This window comes from Electrophorus electricus, chromosome 23, assembly GCF_013358815.1.
Source record: "Electrophorus electricus isolate fEleEle1 chromosome 23, fEleEle1.pri, whole genome shotgun sequence".
Lineage (NCBI taxonomy): Eukaryota > Metazoa > Chordata > Actinopteri > Gymnotiformes > Gymnotidae > Electrophorus > Electrophorus electricus.
Genome location: NC_049557.1, coordinates 7,074,653 through 7,097,187, shown reverse-complemented (window position 1 = coordinate 7,097,187; position 22,535 = coordinate 7,074,653). Strand labels below are relative to the sequence as shown.

Below are 22,535 nucleotides of genomic sequence, written 5' to 3'. Positions count from 1 at the left end.
TGGATTCTGTTTCTCATCCTGACATTGGAAATATAAAAATTAGATAAAATTAAATTACTTTCTAAAATAAGATATTATGTAAATTATTTGTATTATTTCATTTCAATATGCATTTTTTAATTTTTTATTTTTATTTATTATTATTATTAAAATATATATATATATATATATATATATATATATATATATATATATATATATATATATATATATATATTTATATATATTTTTAGGCTACATATTCCGTGTAGGAAAAACCTATTTTTAGTCTGGCTGTTGGTGATTTTATATCTTAAAACTAAAACTGAAACATGGCATAATCTGCAATAGTACACACAAATGAATCAGAAAAAGAAATACCTGATCAGTTTTGACAGTTTTAATTACCACAGTCCAAGCAAATGAGAAATTCAATTTAAATTTAGCTGGTGATATCATACCTCTCAACTTCAACATGGCACATTGAGCAATAGTGCACATACAGAACAAGTGCAGCATTATACAGAAAATCTGCTTTTAGGCTGGCCCAAGATGGAACACTGGACAATAGTTCACATTGAATAAATGAATACAAAATGTAAGTTTTGGAAACATACTGACAGCCTTATTCATGCCGGGCCAGACAAATACGTTCTTCAGAACAGGTCCCTTGTATGGAAAGCCTGGTTTTAGACTGGCCCAAGACCATTTCATAGCTCAAAACTAACTGGCAACATGGCACACCGAGCAATAGAATCAGAATCAGAACCAGAATTTACTGGCCAAGTATGCTCATGCATACAAGGCTCATCTCACAGTTGCTTGTACACAGTGCAACAAGACATTTCCACCACCATCACAACACACGCATACACTCACACACATACACACAGTCATACTTGTGAACCTTACATGTACATCATTTGTTAACAGTGCTGAGTGCAGTGCTTCGGAGATGCCATTGTAGAATGATGAGGTAAAAATAAATAAAATAAATAAGCAGATTGGCAGGTAATCATTATCGTTATCATTATTACTTCATCTGTACTTGTAAAAACAAAGTGCGCAGCAAATATCCTATGTGAACACTTCCTTAAATTCACCGTCATTCGCTGAATGAGAAGCAGCGAATAAGGAATCAACTTCAGCGGCCGAATAAGAAGATACAAAAAAAGTAGCCAAACAAACCGAAAGCTGCGAATGCATAACTAACTTCAGCGTCGTATAAAAGTTGGCTGGACGAGGAGCTCTGCCAAGAACCGCTGATTGCTAGGGGCCCTGAGAGTCTGAGTCTGCCGCGTATCATGTATCACGACCAACTGGCTTCGTGTGCAATGGGGCTTCATTTCCAACGAACGTTTCCTCAGTCAACGGTCCAAATCTGGCGGCAACAGTATCTTAGCTGCTTTAGCATTAGCTGTAGCATAGTCTGGAATTAAGAGGCTAGCACGACTGTGTGTAGCACCACTGAACTATAGTAAAGAACTGGTTTGCTAAGGACACAAACGCCTTGCAGCCACAGTACTGCCAAATTGGTATACCCATTACCGTGTTAAAGTTCAACTCATAAAATCTCCCTGTTTTCAAAATTTATCTATGACAAAAACAAGGTCATTTAATAAGTTTAGCAGCGGGATTTGTTTTAACTAATTTTGTATTTGGATATCTGCTGTCGCGATTATCCCTGACGCTAGCTAGCTATTAGAAAAGTTTAAGATATGAAGGACCGATGGAAAAACGCTAAGGTAAGGCACTCGCTTGTTTTATTATGTGCGTAATTTTAGCTTGAATACGAATTTATATTACATTAAAATAAAAATAAACGTATTCATCGTGTCTAGTTTTTTTTTTCAAGGTTAGCTAACTATATAACTAGCTAGCAGGCTGACGTTAGCCAACTAAGCTAGAACAAGCTTTTAGTGTCACTTTTATTGCTATATTAGTTTTGTCGAGTCCGCAGCAGTATAGTCCAAATTAACAAAGAAATTAGCCTCTTTAGCTATCATATGTAGAATAGGCCTATAATAATCGATTTATAAAGCCCATAAGAAACAATGTAGCTGACTAAAGATTGGTGCTGGGCATACCAATTTGGTGGATTGGCCACTTCCGTTGGCCTCACCTTTCGCTAGACAGGTATAATGGAGTCAGCTATTCGGTTATTTATTAGAGACCCAATTATTTATTAGCCCCTATCACAGTGCTCTGCTGCATTTAGCCTGTTGTCTGGCACTCTGCTTGTGCCACCTGTCAGTGCCCTCTTTCAATCCGACCGATTTGGAAGCACTAATAGATTGTCCAAGGATAGCGCAGTTTGCTGGGTCACAGGGCAAACTCACCAAGCAGTCGGGTGAAGGGGAAGATGAGTGTGAGGGGGGGGGGCGACGAGCAGGCAAGTCTGTTGGTGTGTGCACAGTGATCTTCTGCACCCGACTGGAGCAGCATGATGGTTCTGATGTGAGGGGAGGCATTGTTTGTATTATACATTTGCCTCGGGTTAGAAATCTGCGACCATGTCCCAGTAGTGCCAGAGCGCTGGTAACCAGTTTTCATGTTCCAGTTTTCCAAAAATGATAAATCTCAGTCCAGAAAAAGTACTGTTACACTGTGAAAAACAATAAAACGTAAAAAGCCAGGAAGCAAAGTGGAGAACCGAGAGGAAACGTGCACTAGGGTGAAAATACAGGCCACAAGTCACTGTCTGCTCACCTTCATGGCTCGTTGGAAACTCTCCAGACCCCTCTCCCCGCTCCTTCTCCTCTCTCCGTTTTTCCTTTTGACTCCATGTATAAGTGGGCCTGCCCGTGAGCCTCTCCTGACCGGCCAGCCCTTCCTGGTTCTGTGGGGTGTGCCTGATGAAATATGCATGGACCGCCAAGACCCCACGGTCTTTGGCATGGAACAGAAGGACCGCGTGACTGTCTTTGACCAGGATTCGCTGGGTCTTTACCCGTATTTCAGTAATGATGGGCGCCCGGTCAATGGCGGCCTGCCACAGTACACCAGCCTAGACCTCCACCTCCAGAGGGTGGTGAGAGACATGGCATGGACCCAGCCCCAGGACCCAGCAGCACCTGGACTGGGAGTGCTGAGGTGGGAGGAGTGGGCTCCTCAGTGGAGCAGGAACAGGGGAAAGCAGAGGAAGTATCTGGAAGAATCGCGAGTGCTGCTCTGGGGCTTTTTTCCTAACTGGAGTCCAGAAGAAGTAGAGAAATGGGCTCAGGTAGAATTTCTGTGACACACACACACACTCTTAAGGAAGCGGTAGTAAATTATTTTTGTTTTATAAGGTTGAAGTAAATTCTTTGATCATTCTTTTGACACTAAACAGTATTTTGATCATGTTCAGTACACCCTGTTTTTCACAACAATATTCAAAGTTTCAGTGTTCAGCTGTTTAATTTACATTTGTTACAAGCAATTATGCAGATGAAAACTAAACTCAATGTCCTATAATAATGATTTTCTAATATTTTTGGTCGCTTTTGTTTGAAAATGTATTTTAAAAAGTACTTCAATGCACATTTATCAGCAGATGAAAGATCTATAGCATTTATTTTAAAAAAGATGCATCAGTGATGCCATTTCCCTGTCAGGTGGACTTTGGAGCAGCAGCGCAGTCCATGTTAATGGAGACCTTGAGAGAGCTGAACAGGTTCTACCCACAGAGATTGTGGGGTCTGGCTCCATATCCAAGCTGCTACAGCTCTGACCCTGCTCAGATGTTGCTAGCCAATTATACTGGCTCCTGCACAGCTGCGGAGATGGCCCTAAATGATGAACTCATGTGGCTTTGGAAACAAAGCTCTGCTCTCTATCCAATCCTCTCTTTGGAGAAACTCCCTGCAGGGACCAAAGGGACATGGCTTTATGCAACTGATCAGATCAGAGAGGCACTAAGACTGGCAGCTCTAGCTGGGAAGTCATACGATCTTCCTGTTTTCCCATTGGTCAACAGTGTATACACGTCATCCAGTACCTTTCTCTCTCAGGTAATAACTCTGTAAACATTCTCTTAAAAGTAGGGGAAGTAGGAGCATATGTCTCTGTTTAAGAGATGTGCAAATATACTTGCATAATGTGTGAATATTTATACTTTATACTGTATGAATACACAGGTATGTGTACATGTGTCTTTGTGTATGCATGTCAGGCTGATCTGGTGAATACTGTGGGAGAAAGTGCTGCCATGGGTGCAGCAGGAGTCATCATCTGGGAAAGATCTTCCACTGCTCAAACACAAGTATACATCTTTTTCTGGCCATGTATAGTATTTTTCTCATCCCAGACTTTGGGACATTTTTGGTCTAACCCAGCTCTCATTACACCAGTACCAGGTATTCTGTGTTCCCAGTGACTTGGTTCAGATGCTGAGAGGTGGTACAGATCAAAAATGTGGACTTTCTAGCAGGTTCAGTGGATGAAGTTGAGAATCTCTGCTCTGTATTACTGCATTGCAAAAATATGCATCATACATATACATATGAATGTGTGTGTCCATTTAGAAGTTCTGCTCTGAACTCAGCTTCTACGTGCAAGAGGTTCTCGGCCCTTACGTTGTCAATGTAACCATGGCGACACGTCTCTGTGGAGTCTTGCTTTGCCAAGGTCGTGGCAGATGCGTGCGCAAGAACCAAAAAGTTCCTGTCTACTTGCACCTCCCTTCCAGCCACAGCTTGCTGCTACCTGATGTGGGGGAGGATATCCAGGCAATGGACGAGCTTCCTTCAGCTTATTTGGATGTCTGGAGGCGGGACTTCCAGTGCCATTGGTTTGAGACAATGGAAGTGCCTGCTGCTGATCAGGAATTAGTGAGGTCGAACATTAGAGACCGTAGATTGAATGTTAGAGACTACAGCCCGGACGTTATGGACCAGAGGTCGAATGTTAGAGACCAGAAGCTGGACGTTGGGTTCAACATTAGAGAAGACAGGCTGGACGTTACAGACCAGAGGTCACTGACTACAACCAATTCAGTCTCTGATATTAGTGAGGTGACGGGGGTTCCTATGATGCCTGCTGGAGCTGTTAGCTTCTCCCACAATGTGCTTATCATGCTTCTCTCTGGGCTGTCATTCATTAGTCTCACAGACTTTGACCTCAACCTCTGATCTGCTTAAAGATGAAACACATCAATTTTGTGTGCTGAAGTCTATAGGGAGGCTGACTTGCTAGTGAGGCCAATATGCAGAGATGGAGTAAGCTAGACTCTGAAAGATGTTAACACTGAGAGCAGCTGAGAACTCCTTAAGTGTCTGGTCAGTGAGCAGTCAGTAATGGCAGTTTAAAAACAGTAATTTTACAGAACACACATACTTTAGGGCCTGTTGTATTTGAAAGAAAACACTGAGGCATTTAGAAATTGCAGTCAACAGGGAGAGACACATTAAAAAGGAAAATTTAGTGTCTAGTTTTCCCATGACTGCACCTACTGATCACTCCCCTGAACCTATTGAGATTATCTTAACTCTTGGCAAGTGTACATAAGAGACCGGCCAGGCTGTTTAGCTCGTCCTGTTCAGAATTATGGCCCTGTTCGAAAGACTTCATCCAGTCAGTACACAGAAAGGAGTGCACTGGCTGCATGTTTGGCTGTCATTACACCACACTTTTTAATGGTACAATGCAGATTTCACACACATCTCTGCACAATACTAGGCTTATCTGAGTAACAGATAATGTATAAATGTCACACATTTTTGGGAATCTGAAGATCCACTAGAGATCTTATAGGTCGTCAGAAATGTGTCATATAAGTTAAATGTAATTTGCACATTATTTGTTGCCTACTCGCATATATAGTTGCCCTGTCTAAGACTCATCTTTTATGGTTGCTTATTCAAATAACACCCAAGGCAATCCGAATGAGCAGTGCAGATAGCTTACTTTTTATTCAGGATGCACTCATGAACATGCTTGCAAAGTGTTTATTTCCTCAAAGGCTTGCCAGGTTTAGCAAAGAGCATCATGACCTTATCACACAGAAGTAATCATAAATGGTTTCCTGTTTTAATTGCCAATTGTGAAACTATGGTGTGTTATTGCCTCACTGGTGTTATGGCTAGTCACAAGATGGTCACAAGAAGTACATTTGAAATGCAGGGGCCTTCAAGAAAAACTGCTTTCCCTCCAGTTTGTGTTAATCTCCACTGTACCTCAATGTCATAGAAAATACTAATTGTTTCTTTTATTTAAAAGAAACAAGAATTTTGTTTTTAATAGTTTCAAGAGATTCCTATGTCAAACAGAAAATGCATTTTATTAAATATCAAATATTGGCATTTCCAGGTATTGTCAATTTTGTATTTATTTGCTATATTGACTTTCTCTTCATTCTTTTTTTTTTATACTGTCATTTGTATAATTATCAAATTTTGTCTTATTTATCAAATTGTTTTTAATCAGTTCATTTCCCCACTTGTATTTTCCTTCAGTTTAGTTTCCATTGTAGTTTGATTTAATCATTGTGTTCCAGTTCCTTTTAATCATAGGTAAAGAGACTCTCAGATCTAAAGAAATAATTTTCTCAGTATGACCTACTTAATAAACCAAATGCAGTATTTAGTGTTTTAAAATTTTTTGTTGTTGTTTCAGGTTATTTTACTTGCATTCTGAAAGTGGACATTATATCTGCACAGTTAAAGCTGTTTAATATCTGGTTATGGGCCAGTCTCATGGCAGCTGCAAGTCATCTGACCATCTGATAATGGTCACGGATAATGGCGCCATTCCAGCCGTGTGATGTGGCTCAGTACATATGTAGAATGCTGTGAAGGAGAATGTGCTCCTGCTTGATCTCTGGGAACATTTTAACTTCACTAACAAAAACGTGTACCTGTTTATATAAACAAACATGCACATGAATGCACACAAATACATGGACAGCAAATAACCATAAGCATTTGTATAAACACGCAAACTCCTTGCACTTGTCTCCACACACATAGGTAGACAGAGGCAGCAATGTGAAACATGTATCTGGGGCATGGTAGCACAAAGATAAGTGCACCATCAGAGTTGCTGAATGTGGCAGAGCCGGTCAGCCGGTGCTCACACCTATCAGACCATCTGTCCAAGATAACCCCTAATCTCATGTTTAGTCTGCACTTTATCATTAATCTGGAACTGAGGGACAGGGCCAGCCATGTGTACCACAAACCTGTGGCATCGTTTAAGACACCTGTTACACCAGTAAACAGCATGAACCACTCTAAACAATAACAGCAGAATGGCATCCTGTAGTGTCTCTCACTCGCAGAAAAATGATTATATACGTGCACAACCCAAGTTATGCATGTTACATAATACACATTAGATTAAACCTTTAGTAAGTAAATTGAGGTTAAAATGATTTTCACCTGCACCAAACTCAACCTTAAACATGAGAATGACCAATAGTCTACACCCATTCTAGTACTGACGTCAAGCTGAATAATGTATCAAGTGGCTTGGCTGGTGTTACTCAGGGATATGGGCCTGAGAGACAGTCCTGTGCCAGAAGTGGTGGTGTCCCTGTGTCACTCGTGGGGTGGTTCCAGTACAGAGGGTTGAGTGATTCAGCCCTGTGACGGCAGTGTGGTTTTCTCCCACTGTACTTGTGGGGCCTGCTACCCGCCCCACTGGGCCAAATGAGGTCACGCTCTGTCAGACACACCCTGTACATAAAGCTGTTGTGCTTAATTGGTGTATTAGAGCCCAGTGCAGCAGCAGAGAGCAAACTGGCCAGCTCTGCACTGGGCTGCGGTTTACCCAGAATGCACCCATGCCGTTCCCATCGCTCAGGGGACCTGCTCCATTTTTCTCGGTGGGAAAGAGGCTGCAGTCAGGATGAAAAGACTGCAAGCAAGCACCAACACTCCCCTGTGTTCATGCTGGGCACGAGAATGGAAGCAGTTTGGATAAAAGCACATACAACCCAGCAGGCATCTTGAAATCAGAGCAAGACAACACTGCAACCAAGAAGGCCAAACAAAGAGGCAGAAGTAATGCATAAGCTTTTACTGGGCCACCCTACAGCATAAGGGCTGGAAATAGTGCAACGCACAGTGGGAGAAGTACCCATAGACAAAGCCATTCAGCTACACAGGATTTCTGGGAAGCAAATGCTTTACTTTGTATGCAAACAGTATGGGTACCTAGTATGAGCTTTTGCTCAGCCTGTTTCCTTTTCAATTTTTTTTTTCTTTGAGTGTCTAACCTTCAAAAAGGTAACTGCGAAACAACATTTACAGATCATTCTAGTAAATTTATTGTTGCGTTTCATTCTTTAAAATATACACCGACGCCAGACAGACCGTGTGATAAATCAGGATTTTAGAAGCAGAGAGGGATAGAAAAAGGCAAGGGGGAGACAGGCAGTCAGGTGTGGAGAGAGGAAAGGGACCATCCTGCGTTCCTTTGTGTTGTTCCTCAACTCCCTCTGTTTTTCCAGTCTCTTTCACTGGTTTTGTGCTCTCTCCGTCTGTCCAAGCGGTCATTCTGGACTGGCCCTGGGGGTCTGTGTTGACATGTACCACACCTCACCTGCCACCATGTGCTTGTCGTGGCTGGTGCCATGGCAACAGATAGTCCAGAGCTCTCTGGATGATTACCAGGGCCCACATGTCAGAACCAATCAATGGTCACTGTACAAACGGAACTCAAGTCAAGTAGGGATACATAGCATCCAGTCTGCAGACGCACAAATGCCCAGGGAGAACAAATATCAACAGAATGGTTTCTAGTTAATGTTTCTGCATGGACAAATACTGATGCAACATGTTCTCCTGTCTAATATGAAGCAGGAAGATGACACTTAACAACACTCATCTCTCAATAACCTACCCACACAAACTCAAATGTACTTCATAAAATAGTCCCACCAACGTCATTGATGTATTCAAAGAAAGTGCTTCTTAAGTGTTGGATGGTGTGAGCTCACAATGAATCCATTCTTCTCTTCCCCAATATCCATTCTACAGAAGAGGCGGAACCATTACAACAGGAAGAGCGAACAACAAATTGGCTCCATTGGGAGGTGCTAGAGCCAGGCTGTGTCTAAGAAGAGAAGCACTCGCAGAGCGTTGCTAGGACACATGATCATTAACAAAGTGATTCAGTTGCATGATAATTAGCGAAGTATCTGCAGAGTGCAGAGTTCTGTTGTGGCTCATCTCCTGGAGCTTCTGTGTTGTCAGGGGCATGGCCTGTTGCTAGGGGTTACTTGCAGACAGCTTCCAGAGCATCCAGCGTGCGTTTGATGTCTCTGATTTGAGCAGCAAGCGTCTGTATAGGCTGCATGGAGCGATCCAGCTCTTCACACCGCGCCATTAGTGTATACATTCCCTGCATATGTCCGTGTGGGTGCACATGCGGACAGGCACGCACGAGAACATGCGCGCGCACACACACACACACACACACACACACACACACACACAAACACACAAACACACACACACACACACACACAGGTAAACCTAAAAATCACAATAGCTTATTCAACAAAAATTATTTTCTTTGACGACTTAAGTTAGTAACTAAGGATTAACACATACACACACACAAAATACATTAATGGGCCATTCCTATACCTTTATGCTCATATCCACAGATTCTCCCAAACTGTCCACAGAATCCCTGTACGTCTGAATATAACCCACACTCAACGCTGTCATCTAGGGAGAAAGAGATGGATACAGCAGAGAAGGGGAGATACAGATTGTGGTCAGAGCCAGAGCTTTTGGGCATGGCCCAAGCCGGCCAATAAAATCTCTAAATATAGTCAAACTGCTTCTTATAAGAGTCATAAACCTGAAAGAGATACTGAAATAAAAGCATCACTAAAGGAGCAAAATGTAGAAACCATTTCACATGACTTCAACTTTCCCTACTAAGCCAATGTTATTGATTTGTAACGTTGTTTATAGGGTCATGTTCAGTTGTTTTAAAGTTTAAAGTGTTTTGAGTTCACTGTTCTGAAAATATAAACATTTCAGAAACTGCAATTTGGCAACTGAGAAAAACTGTCTAAACTGAAGGCTTTGATAGAGCTCACATTCTGGATGGTTCCGCTGAGACTCCGGAGCATTATCTCTACACTGTGCGCCATCTCCTGTGTGTGTTTGTGTAGGTCCAGCAGCACTGACGGATCTATGGGCGGAATGTCTGCTGGTCGCCGCAGTGACCCACGACTTCGAACCACAGGCCCCGAGCAGTCCGCTGCAAAAGATGCACGCAAAATTCATTATTAATACACAAGTCATCCTTTTTTCATGCAAATATCAGGACGCAAGCATGCAGACAGACAGACAGACACACTCACAGTCAGTGTCCAGGCTGGGCCGGGAGCTCATTTTGATCTTCTGCTCCAGGTTCTTGGTGATGAAGTGTGTGAGATCTCCGTCGCGGCTCACGGTGCCCTCCAGCTCCAGGGCGCTGGATATGGTGGCCCTGCGGCCCTCAGCCTGCCCCCCTCTAGTACCCAAGCCCCTGGACCCACCCCCACATGCCTCACTGAGCCCGTCCAGACTCTTACTGTCCTGCATGCCTCGTACCACGCGCTCCCGGTCCCGCTCTGGTGCTGAGCGCACCCGCACCTCCGCCATCACATGCATGGGCCGCGGCCAGTCATCAGATTCTGGCAACATTGGGGGCGGGGCTGAGTCAGGAGGTGGGGCTGGAACCAGGGGTGGGGCCTGATCAGGACTAGTAGAAGCAGAAGAAGGGTAATCACCTTGAAGAGCAGAATTGGGGTTGGCTGGCTCCATGGGTGGAGTGTTTGAAACGGTTATGTCCTCGGTGGTAGTCTCTTTTTTCACTGGCTAAGAAAGCAGACAAGTTGATTACTATAAGTGCATTTAAATTGACACAGCACATAGCAGCTTGTACATGCAATGTCACTTGTATTTTGGAATTTGAAGCATTAGCTCAATAGAAAAACTAATTTATGACACGACTACACACCAAGACGGAACCCATCTAGGACTATGACTTTCAGGATTTGCCTTTTCATAAATAGGATTTAATAACATGGACAGATGATATGGGCCTCACCTGCACAGAAATGTCTGCTGTGTGCTGATTATCTTCATCTTTTTTGACTTCCTTCCATTTCTTAACCTGCTTCTCCTCCACCATTCCCCACCCATCACTGGGCTGCATGTGTGCTGGGCCAACTGTATCCATAGGCAAACCGTCCTTGTCCAGTGGTCTTGAGTGAGGTGCATGTTCGTGCCGTGACTCGTCTATGTGTGCAGGGCTGTCATCGCTGTAAAGTGCAGAACGTGTGCGTGTTTGTCTGCACACCGGGTCTGTGCTGTGGGCTGTATGTGCATGAGCTTCCGAAAGTGTTCCTTCCTGTTGGTCTTGCCCCAGACAACCTACTTTGTCTTGACACTTAAGCTCCTGGGAGGTGGCGCTGTGAGCCGCCTCCCAATCGCATGCATCTGGAGAGTCGGAAGTGTCAACGCCATTAGTAGCCTCCTCCACATCTTGGCCAATCCCAGAGGAGTGGCTCATCCCTCACCCTGCTACATAAGAAATGTTATCAGTCACTATCATACACTCCACATCTCCAACGTGAGCTTTCTGTTCTAATTCTGCATTATCATTACAATCATTCTCATCAACCTGAACACAGATGTATAAAAACAATCATTATCTCTATGTATACATCACAAAAATGTAAACCTTTGATAGAAAGGAAAAGTAAATAAGCATTTCTAAGCTTTATTTGAATCACTGGTTGGCATCGTACTTGTTACTGTACTTAGCTATTCTTTTTCGCTTGTCCTCGTAGTCTTCGAATGACACAGACCATAAATCACATCACAGCTGTTATGGGACATCGAACAGTGTAGCCACAGCATAAAGAAAACTAGCAAACATATGCGAAATATGATCCCCATATTAGCAGCCGCATATACTGTTAACAAGTAAAGAAAAAATAACTAAGCCGTCTTCCTGGTTAGACAGTGTCGAGTTTTGTCTTAAAAGATTTAGTGATTGTGATTAAGCTACGTGGTAAATCGCAGCGTCTTCTTTGTCAGTTAACGTAACTAGCTAACTATCAAATTTGAGGAACTGAAGGCCTAGGACGGCGACATATTCAGATAGTTTAGCTATTAGTATTAGCCACCTGGAATGTCATACACAAGCAAGCTAGCCAATTTACTGGAAGCGAATGCAGCAGCTGTGTTTACAGACTGCAGATGTACGACATACCTTAATGCATTTTCTCTAACCGTTGTAAAACAAATCTATGAGTAGTTAACAACCCAGAGTCACACAAGTACTGTGACGTTAGCTAGCTGAATAGCTGGCTGGCTGCTGTTGGAATTCAACGATAGTAGCTAGCTAGCTAACAGCTAACTGAACAGGCCTGAAACTTTCTACTTCGGTTACTTACATTCTGGGCGTCACCGATGATTACTTTCTGGCCTGCTGAAAACTTAAATTTTGCTACCGGGTGCCAGGAATATGCCGCATAAAAGCAGTATCGTGAATATTAAATAAGATAGCTAGCTAAATACTTACCTCTGCAGATCTTTCCTGAGGATGAAGGTTGCCAGGAAACTAAGTCCGCAATAAATATCTGTCGTGCTAAAGCGCAACGGATGTAACAACAGTTCCACATTACTCATTCTGATAGAAGCGCAACCTCTAGTCCTCCCGCCGGCCCCTTGTCCACTCAGATGTAACAATCGGACAGTCAGACTTGTACAATAGATTCTTGATAGATCATGAATAAAATGAACACGTTATTCTGCCCAAATATGTAGAATTTATTTTATTTTTTTTTACAGTGGACGGGCCATCCATATTCTCATCCATGAAATCTTAAAATTTTAAATACAATAGATTATGTGTAAACAACATTATATATTGTGCATAACAAAGAGAGGACTATTATTACTAAATATGCTAAATTCAGACATCAGACTTGCAGACATGTAGTACCATTATCTTGCCAGGGGTGGCGACAACCACCTGCTTCAGCGTGTGACGCAGTGAGCAAAAAATGGTCGCGTATACCTTTACGTTTTAAATATCACTTACTTTTGCCATTCCCTGTACAGATTTGTGGATCTAAATTAAAGGAAACTATCCATATCCATGTATCCATCCTCTTTACTTAGCTTTTCGTCAGCGTGGGATTTGCTCCAGAGCCCTTACTATGACCACAACTTGTGAAATGAAAGAGTCTGTTTTTACTTGTACCACAAATTCCTGCTAAGGGCCTCTTAGGCAGAGCCTGTCCCATGAACCACACCCATCTCAATCTCTTTCTGTCTCACTCTGTCTTACACACACACCCCAAGAAAGGAGATGAAAGACTTTCCATGTCTTTAGGCCATCATCTCCCAGCTGCACAGAGCCACAGTGTGTCCTCATTAGCCAGGTACCCCTTCCCACACACACAAACACAAGTCATGCTTTCTCTCTCTCTCTCTCTCTCTCTCTCTCTCTCTCTCTCTCTCTCTCTCTCTCTCTCTCTCTCTCTCTCTCTCTCTCTCTTTATTTATTTTACCAATACATTATTATTTATGTGTGTATGCTATAGGGTTCTGCTGTATCCAAGGCAACATGCCTTGCTAATTTCACAGTCCTGTTTGGAAAGCAAGCAGAATATAATTTGATTGCAAAATTCCAGCATTCATCAAACAGCAAGCTGAGCCCACACAGGATTTTTTAGAAACTGCAGGTCAGCAAGAGTTCAAGAGAGCCTGCTTCCTCAGGAGTGACCTGACATATTACACACCACGACATAAACTGAGTGGCACAGAATGGTCCAAAGAGGGTGAATTTGTGAGTGTGTGTGTGTGTGTGTGTGTGTGTGAATATTTACTAAAGCAACTTTGAGTACATCATGTTTATTTCACACAAAGCAGAGTTTAGGAGGATGCATCTTTAAGATGTTCACATATTTATAACTATTCATTACTTACTCTTATATTAGGAGAACATACCAAAGTTCCTCCAAAAAAAACACATTAAACCACTATCTTTCTATCTCATTCTGTGTCCCTCTCTCTGCTCATTCTCTTTCTCATCAGGGTAATGAATCAAGATCACATTTAAATGTGATAAAACTTCTATATATTAGATTTAGATATGTTATGCATTTGAATATATATATATATATATATATATATATATATATATATATATATATATATATATAAAAGATATATTCAAATGCATAACATATCTAAATCTAATGACATGGTCAACATATGAAAGCATTTGTATAATCTTGTTTATTTCAGTGTGATGACATTCCATTAGTGGTAGAACTCTGACTTTTAAAAAAACATTCTTTGCATGCTATTACTTCACATGAGATCTCCCATTATGGCCTAATGTTTGGCCTTGTTCATATCCTAAGCAGACGCTGATCAGTATTCTGACTCTGACGCTGGCCGCATACTGCCCAGCCTGAATGAATTTAACTGAAACCATTCATGCATTCAGAGATCAGTTTGATTCATTATATGTATCCCAGGCCAGTAAAAGCCAGCACTGGGGAGTGGCTGAGTTACAAGCTGAAATATATTTTCATATTAATTCCGTTTTGCAATAGTTCAAAGTTAACATTTTCACCAAGCAGTCAGATGATTTAATTAAAACAGCTGTTAAATTGTATAGAACCTTGTTATTATTCATAATAGTGTTTATAGGAAAAGTTACACAGTTGCAATGGGTCAATATGATCTTTCAACTTTTAATGTAACTATACAAGCAAGAGCTTCAATGTTTGCCATAGGTTGCATGCAATTAGTCAAATTGGCCTGTGTGCAAATTCCTATTACCGTTACACTAATAGATTCAGAAGGCGGTTTTCCAATGGGGTGAGCAGACCCTGACAACTATCAATTAGAAAAGTGGTCAGTTGGTAGATAGGCTGTCATAAAGCATACCATCAAGTATGCCTTGTTTTTCATGAAATTTCAAGTGCCAAAATTGGCTAGAAACAGTTCAACTACTGTGAACTACTATTCCCTTAACTTCTTCTTTACTACAGTAAACTGCTTTCATTTAGCACATTTTTAGGGTATATTTCCAATGTCATCAAACAGCAAGCACAACAATTAATTAAAATAGTAAAAAAGGGAATTATAGGTTCATACACATATATCAAATCACTCTATAGCTAAAGGAGATACATATATCAAATCTCTCAGTAGCTAAACGGGATTTCGTCAACAGTGCTAATTCATCTATTAAACCATGTCAAATTTCATTCAAATGAGTATTTGTCTCAGTTGGTAATCAGTAAAGAAAACAATTATTGAGAATACAGTTTGTGTTTATCATGAGTCAAGACCCAGAAGAGGTAAAAATAAATACAAAGATAAATAAAGAAAAAAACACTTACAGCAATACATAGAGATGCAGGTATTTTAAAAGGTACATTTGTTCTTCAAATCCAGCAGCCTTTTAAAAACAAAGAGCTTTTCGTGATGTTCCCTATTTCTGGGAGGCTTACACAGACTGCTCCCCCATTTTGAGACGGCTTATTCCATGTCTGCATAGCACAGTCATTATATTAATGGCCATCTGTTCATTAGCATAACCAGTAAATGGCCATGTCCTCAAGTCCATTCTCCTAGTTCTTATAACAACACAGTTCATCTTTGGGGTCTTCCCTCAAACAGGCTGCTGCCATGCCATTTGTACATAACTGCTTAAGAACAGCCTTTACAATGTCCCATATTCAGTCTTCCCATTGCTTCAGAAAAACAACACTGTTTTTCTCATCAGACTAGGTTTCTCTTCATGCTTAAGCTTGTAAGTGTGTATGACATGCACGTTGATGTTTGGGTTTTGGCTTCCGTCCACTGGAATTGTGGTTTAGAGTTGTAAACCTTCACACATATCTTTTGTGTATGGTACAGCTATCTCTAGGTGCTTCGGGGAGGCCTCGGAGCAGCCATCTCCATTTTGCTTCTGTTCTTCCTCCCTCTCCCTCTCTCCCTCTCTCCCCCTTTTCCTCTGTGTTTGTGTTTCTCTCCTTTTTTCTTCTCCCGCTTCAGTGCCAGTTCCCTGGAAGTCTTCTCTCTGTTGGGGTGGTGTCGTTGGCCCATCTCCTTGCAGTACCGTTCCAAGTCAGCATTGTGTATGAGTGACATTACATCCTGGTACCAGGGCTGCGAGGAGTCTGGCCTAGAGCGCTGAGCAGGGCTCCACACGCTCAGGCGAACCGTGACGGCCGTCCAACGGAAACCATGTTCTTCCAGCTGACAGTGATATATGCCCCCATGATTAAGCTCCGCCCTCGGGATCAGAATGCCTCTGTCAATCACCACCAACTGATCTCCGGATGTCACCTGACCAGGAGGGAGAGGGCAGTTCAGAGCTACAAGCTTTGTGCACTGGTGCATGTTATTTGTTTTGCATGTATGCATTTACCTGGTATTGCTCTAGACTGTTCTCTCCTGTTTGCTTAAACCAAGTAACTGCAGCATGGTGGGATTTTGGCAAACACTCAAGATAAGTGCTGTTACCCTCAGCAACCATTATTGTTTTCTCCTCTGTTTGCACCTGTAGGCCAGCTATGCAAATATATAGCAAATAAATGAACACCATTTGTAAAAACAACAACCATTACATCACTACTGCCTTGAAAAATGGCCTTTTGTGTTTAAACAAATATTAGGCTATAGTAGTATTGCTACCACATCATTATCATAATTACAGTATATCTGCTGTAGGTCTTAATTTGTTATAGAGTAATATTTCATTATATCACCGTATGCTGGATGTCAGCTCAGAATATTAACAGCAATGCATGGTTAGCACAAAGTTCTGAGGTGTTTGAGTGGGCCTATTAAACATGAGAATTCTCTTTGTCTCTTACCTCCCTGTCTGACACACTGGTTTAAAGGATTCCTGTCATCACCAGCCTGACGAGTGTTTCTCCTACTCATAGATAGATATATATATAGATAGATAAATGCAAAAATAATAGATGTAAAAGTGCTCTTGTGTGTGTGTGTGTGTGTGTGTGTGTGTGTGTGTGTGTGTGTGTGTGTGTATGTATGTGTGCTGGCGCTCACCTGCGTGCGATTGGCATATAGTGGCTGCAGGCGTGGCCATCCCAGGTGCAGTATGGGTCTCTAGCGATGCAGCACTCTGCGCAGGCCTGGCCATATAGGTCACACTGGAACAAAGCCAGCTGGGATACCCCCTCCGCAGAACCCACAAACAGCCACTGCTCAAGTGAACACACACACACAAAACACGGGATAAGCACACTCATGTGCACATGTGCAAAAGTTCTCTCACACATACACACACGAACACACATATGCACACACGCATTCACTCAGGTTCTTGTACTTTTGGTAACTCTTTTTCCGGTTTCATATTTCAAACTCTCCACTCAGGCTGTGTGGGGCACGCCTCCACCCAGGCCCTGACATCTCCTCACCCACCCTTACACTGTGCAGGTGAAAATGCCTTCCACTGCTGTACATTTGTCTAGGTGCATTACATTGCTTATACGTGTGAAAATTCACACTTCCGGAATTTCATCTGTCTGCACTGGAGTTGCCATAGAGACGCCTTACAAGATACATGAGAGTGGGTGCAATGTCTATGTTTTGTGTGCATGTCTGGATGTGCATGTGAGGAGGACAGAGTCAACATTAATCATACCTTCTTCTTGGACAGTGTCATAGCGGTGATTGGTGACCTGTGCTGTAGGGGAGAGGCGAATCAGGGATCAGCAGATGCAAAGGTTCTCCAAGGTTCTCCAATCACATCTGCCCAAAATGCCACATGCAAAAGCACACTATACCTTAAAAACATGTAGCTGCTCCAGTGTGACCTCCTGATATTGTCCTCTCTCTTTAGGGAGGTTAATGGACTTTAACACCAGACCAGAATCTAGATAACACACACACACACACACACACACACACACACACACACACACATTTAAATCACACATATGTCTAACAGACCTTCATCTCATTCATGGTGTACTTGCCATTGTACACATACAAACACATACACACCTGTTCCGATGAATAGAACATCATACTGCCCATCCACAGCCTCCACTCTGTCCACGACGAGGCGGGTCAACTTATAGTGGACGCCCACTCTGATCATCAGTGGTCGGCCATCTACGGGAAGCACCACTTCCTTCATCAGTGGGTGGGTGCGGCTAAAGAAGATGACGTCGTCGGGATACTCCCTCGTTGAACGGAAGCTTCCATAAGTGCTGCTTGGACACTAGAAGGTGATAAGGAGAAAATGCTAGGTTGACAATACAATACTACAGACTGTATAATAGTGTAGTGTTGTTAAGAGAAAATTAAAACTAGGACTCCTGAACTAAGCCATAAACAAAAGAGACTCAATAGTATTGGTCACTAACTCATCCCTCCTTTTTTTCATTCATCAAAATATTTGATGCTTTTATAACATCCCCATTAACAGTAGCAAAGTTTCTTATGAAGCATCATGTTTGACCAACCAACAGTAAACCTTATGGCCAAGTAGGGCACATAATGGTTACATCATGCCTTGAAATCTAAATTGTAATGATATGATAATAACTCACTGTTCCAGGCCTCGGATAGGGAACTCTGCCAGTAAACTCCTCCCACTTGTACTGTGGCCCCTCCCTGTGGTAGAAGTTTCCTTTGAAGGCACGGATGATGTCCTGCATGCGGTACACACACACTGCAGATCCATTTAACACGTCACTGCAGACACAGAGGAGAGAATGGTATACAGTTTTATAATGGCTGTTTTCATCCTTTTCCTGTTTTCTTGAATGGATGGTACTCTTTTCATGAAAGGTAATATTTTAGCTAGTAAGAAAAATATTACGTGAAATACAGCAACATTCTTTTTTTTTGTTCACTTCATAGTTTTGGGCTGACAGTAGATGTTCAGATTAGATTTGAATATTCCTGGATCTGAGCCCTAAGCTGAACAGTGTGTGAGCTGTAGACCAGCTACAGCTGTTGAACAGCCAGCAGAACTCCACTCACTGTTTCCATAAGCACCAGTCTGAAATTTAGCAGCAGTGTACTCCACCCAGTGAGCGGTTCCAAAACCAAACCAAGGCATGCGCACGCACACAGGCAGACGCACGCGCTGCACACAGACGCACACAAGCTGCTTGTTTTTGTTAATACGAAGCACACTGGGTGTATATCTTTCACATTTCACAGATGTTTCTCTACTGTCATCTAAATGCTGGAAAATACTGTTGTATGATATGTGTCATTGGATGACCACACACACACACAAACACACACACACACACACACACACACACACACACACACACACACACACACACACACACACACACACACAAGGAAAGGAGGTTCTGACCACTTTTTCTTTTTTGGTATCACGCCGTTGCAAACATCCCAACTGACTAATACTGAGAGTATGAACTTTCTGTGGTTAGCCAACAGGTTCGAAGCTGTTAAACCAGATAAATACAAGGCATACTTGTGGTGTATTTCAAGTGACTTCTGTGGTTGATTACTGCAACCTATTACTGCAACCCATCTATTACAGATAAAACAAAGCTTGTGTATTACTGTGTGTTGTTGTGTTGTTCTATATTACTTGAGCCAGATAATGCTACAGCAGGGTTAGGTAACACAGTATATCTGAAAGGGTAAACATAACCCTACCTTTAACCTTACTAACTCAAACCAAGGGTTTTTGCTCATTTTGCTTTTCTAGTCTTCACAGTTAATTAGAATGGGAACAAGAGTTGTTTCCCAGGGTCTTCATTTTTTTTTTTGTATGTGGCCCACAAGAACACTAACACCACTGGATTTTCCTCATTAAGGCCTAAGTGACAGATGAGTGTGAGTGCGGCAGCGGGCCGTATGCTTCATGAGGCTTTCCGCACTCGTGTGGGCTCACCTTGTAGTGGTAAAGAGGCCATAGATCAGAGGGCTCTTCCTGTCTTTTCCGTACTGAATGAAGATGTCCTCTGTTAGGAGAATGAAGCACAACATTAGAACGAACATGAACATGAACGTTTACATTTTCAATGGCCTACAGGCTGTGTGTGTGTATGTGTTTGTGTGTTTGTGTGTGTAGGTATGAGTTGCCAGGTGAGAGAAAGGGTGAGAAAAGTGAAAATAAAAGAACCCCAACAAAACAAAACAGTGCTTCTAGTGTTTTTTCTAGGCAGAAGAGGAGAGTTTGAGAGGCAGACTGAAGAGACACTGGAAATGAAGGTAGAATATCTCATACATACATGACAAACACAAGAAAACATTTTTCTCACCCCAGTCACACTCTTTTTCTTTGCAAATAAACTCGCACAACCTCACATGCTTGTGGTTTTCATATGCCTCTCTCCCCCTCTCTTACACACACACACACACACACACACACACACACACACACACACACACACACACACACACACACACACACACACACTATACTGTGTTGGGTATACTGAGGAGCCACCAGTGCATATCTGTATTCTCACATTCCTACTATTTCAGATATGATCAGACCTCCTATCTCAGGTCACACACACACACACACACACACACACACACACACACACACACACAAAGACAGATAGGTTTAAAAGATTATAACACACACACACACACACACACACACACACACACACACACACACACACACAGTGCTCTCTCTCCCCTACCTCTCTTTCTGTACAACAGTATGTAGAGAAGACTGTAACTACAAACCAGGGTCACACTGTGTAGTCTGAATATGATATTGTCTGTTATGATACTGGTATCACAAATACATTTCACACAAATATGGTGCTTGAAACTATTTCTGACATGGTCAAGGACAGACAATTAACTGTCCTTCCTGTCATGACATTAGACCTTGCATGCCAATGGGTTTCAATTGCTAGAGTTAGAGATATTTTAAAGTATACTTTTAGAACAATGTAAGATTAGTATTACTAGTCATGCATATTACTATTATAAATTAAATTAATGTGATAGGGAAACAGTCTTTTCTGTGAGAAGTGTAGTCTTTTTGCAATTTGAAGAGAAATGTATGCTAGCATTTATTGCAGCAGGTTAGAATCACTGCTTCACAAGTGAAAAGTGAAACAAATTCAGAGCTTTTAGCAACATAGAGTGTGTCTAACCCATGAGTGACTAACCCATGAAGTGATTAACCCACAAATAACTAACCATAAATGACTAGTCCATGGTTGACTAACCCTTGAGTGACTAACCAATGAATGACTAACTTGCAAATGACCAACCCATAAGTAACAAACCCATGAGTGACTAACCCACAACTAACCAACAAATGACTAACTCATGAGTGACCAACCCACCAATAACTAACCCATAAATAACTAACTCACGAGTGACTAACCCACCAATAACTAGCCCATAAATGACTAACTCACAAGTGACTAACCCGCCAATAACTAACCCATAAATGACTAACTCATAAGTGACTAACTCATGGCATCACAATGCTCAGCCAGTGCTGAGTCCCTGAACTATAATAACCCCAAAGCCCATAATACAATACATCTTCTCACTCCTTTTGTTCCAGAATGTTTTTCTTCATCTTCTCATCTCATGCTCCACCCTAATTCCTCATTTGTTTTGCTTGTTTCTCTTTATTGTTTTTCTTCTGTTCTGCTTCCTTTCTCTTCTTTTATCCCCCTCTCCCTCTCTCTTTCTCCATCCCTTTCACTCTCACTCTCTCCCCTTTTCCTTTATTAGTGAACTCTAGTTTCCCTAAACAAAAAGCTAGGTTCTTCCTGAGAAGAGATAGTTTTGTCTGACCCGCACTCATTCGTGCTCCCCTCATCCTGCCCCTATCCTCCATTATCCCTGTAAACATCCTTCTCTCCTCATCTCCGCCTCTCGTCCCTGCTCATCTATCTATCCCACATTAGGCCTCCAGGCAAACTGGAGACAGGATGAGGGCAACACAGACCCACACACTCATGATTGCAGCTTTATAAAGTGACAAAGCACATCCTCTCAGGCACATAGTGCAGCTTCACATAGTGGTGAAGTACACACAGACACAGACAAGACTCTCTCTCTCTCTCTCACACACACACACACACACTAACATGACACAAAACATTTCTAAGATACGCTAATCCAACTATAAAGAAATCCCAAACATATTTCAGACATTTGTAAACAACCCAACCATGCCAGAAACCAATAAAACCACAAACCAAATAAAAACAGTTGCTGCGTCTGACTACACACACACACACACACATACACACACAAATTCACCAACTTGGACAATGACAACCCTGCATACTAATGCCTGAGTGAATCCCACCCTAACATATATTTTCTCTCTCTCTCTCTCTCTCTCTCTCTCTCTCTCTCTCTCTCTCACACACACACACTCACACACACACACACACACACACACACACACACACACACATGCACGCACACACATTCCTATCCTTGATCCATCCAGCATAGTCAGCAATCTGAATGATGTGTGTAGCAAAAGTGGGGCCACTAAATTATAATTGAAAAATGACCTTTGTATAAGAGTAAAACTAAGAAAAATTGGCACAATCTTTCCTAATT

General features: G+C 42.1%; 3 protein-coding genes across 5 annotated transcripts in view; 1 reads left to right on the top strand and 2 right to left on the bottom strand.

The window, feature by feature from the left end:
• The first annotated feature begins 449 nt into the window (after positions 1–449).
• si:dkey-72l14.3 (Glyco_hydro_56 domain-containing protein) lies at positions 450–6,554 on the top strand. Its single transcript, XM_027007650.2, has 4 exons — positions 450–3,202; positions 3,576–3,971; positions 4,133–4,222; positions 4,485–6,554. Exons 1-4 carry the CDS (start codon positions 2,693–2,695, stop codon positions 5,088–5,090), a joined length of 1,602 nt encoding a protein of 533 aa, XP_026863451.1. The 5' UTR covers positions 450–2,692; the 3' UTR covers positions 5,091–6,554.
• A 1,408-nt stretch (positions 6,555–7,962) lies between these two features.
• On the bottom strand, positions 7,963–13,407 carry borcs6 (BLOC-1 related complex subunit 6). Of its 3 annotated transcripts, none has more exons than XM_027007648.2 (6): positions 13,018–13,407; positions 11,014–11,489; positions 10,283–10,781; positions 10,016–10,179; positions 9,552–9,635; positions 7,963–9,303 (listed from the first exon to the last, which is right to left on the bottom strand). In XM_027007648.2, exons 2-6 carry the CDS (start codon positions 11,476–11,478, stop codon positions 9,178–9,180), a joined length of 1,338 nt encoding a protein of 445 aa, XP_026863449.2. In that variant the 5' UTR covers positions 11,479–11,489; positions 13,018–13,407; the 3' UTR covers positions 7,963–9,177. The 3 variants fall into 3 exon arrangements, with proteins under 3 accessions (XP_026863449.2, XP_026863448.2, XP_026863450.2); XM_027007647.2 differs by lacking the exon at positions 13,018–13,407 and adding an exon at positions 12,496–12,631; XM_027007649.2 differs by lacking the exon at positions 13,018–13,407 and adding an exon at positions 12,184–12,204.
• Positions 13,408–14,656: 1,249 nt separating this feature from the next.
• Positions 14,657–22,535, bottom strand: part of sema3h (sema domain, immunoglobulin domain (Ig), short basic domain, secreted, (semaphorin) 3H) — a 19,821-nt gene continuing 11,942 nt past the window's right edge. Inside the window, exons 9-17 of the mRNA XM_027007646.2 lie at positions 19,867–19,936; positions 18,533–18,677; positions 17,982–18,201; positions 17,762–17,850; positions 17,620–17,661; positions 17,019–17,173; positions 16,820–16,881; positions 16,372–16,514; positions 14,657–16,289 (exon numbers count right to left, since the gene is read on the bottom strand). Coding sequence (XP_026863447.2) covers positions 15,864–16,289; positions 16,372–16,514; positions 16,820–16,881; positions 17,019–17,173; positions 17,620–17,661; positions 17,762–17,850; positions 17,982–18,201; positions 18,533–18,677; positions 19,867–19,936 — 1,352 coding nt within the window. The 3' untranslated portion in view covers positions 14,657–15,863. The remainder of the gene's footprint in view (positions 16,290–16,371; positions 16,515–16,819; positions 16,882–17,018; positions 17,174–17,619; positions 17,662–17,761; positions 17,851–17,981; positions 18,202–18,532; positions 18,678–19,866; positions 19,937–22,535) is intronic.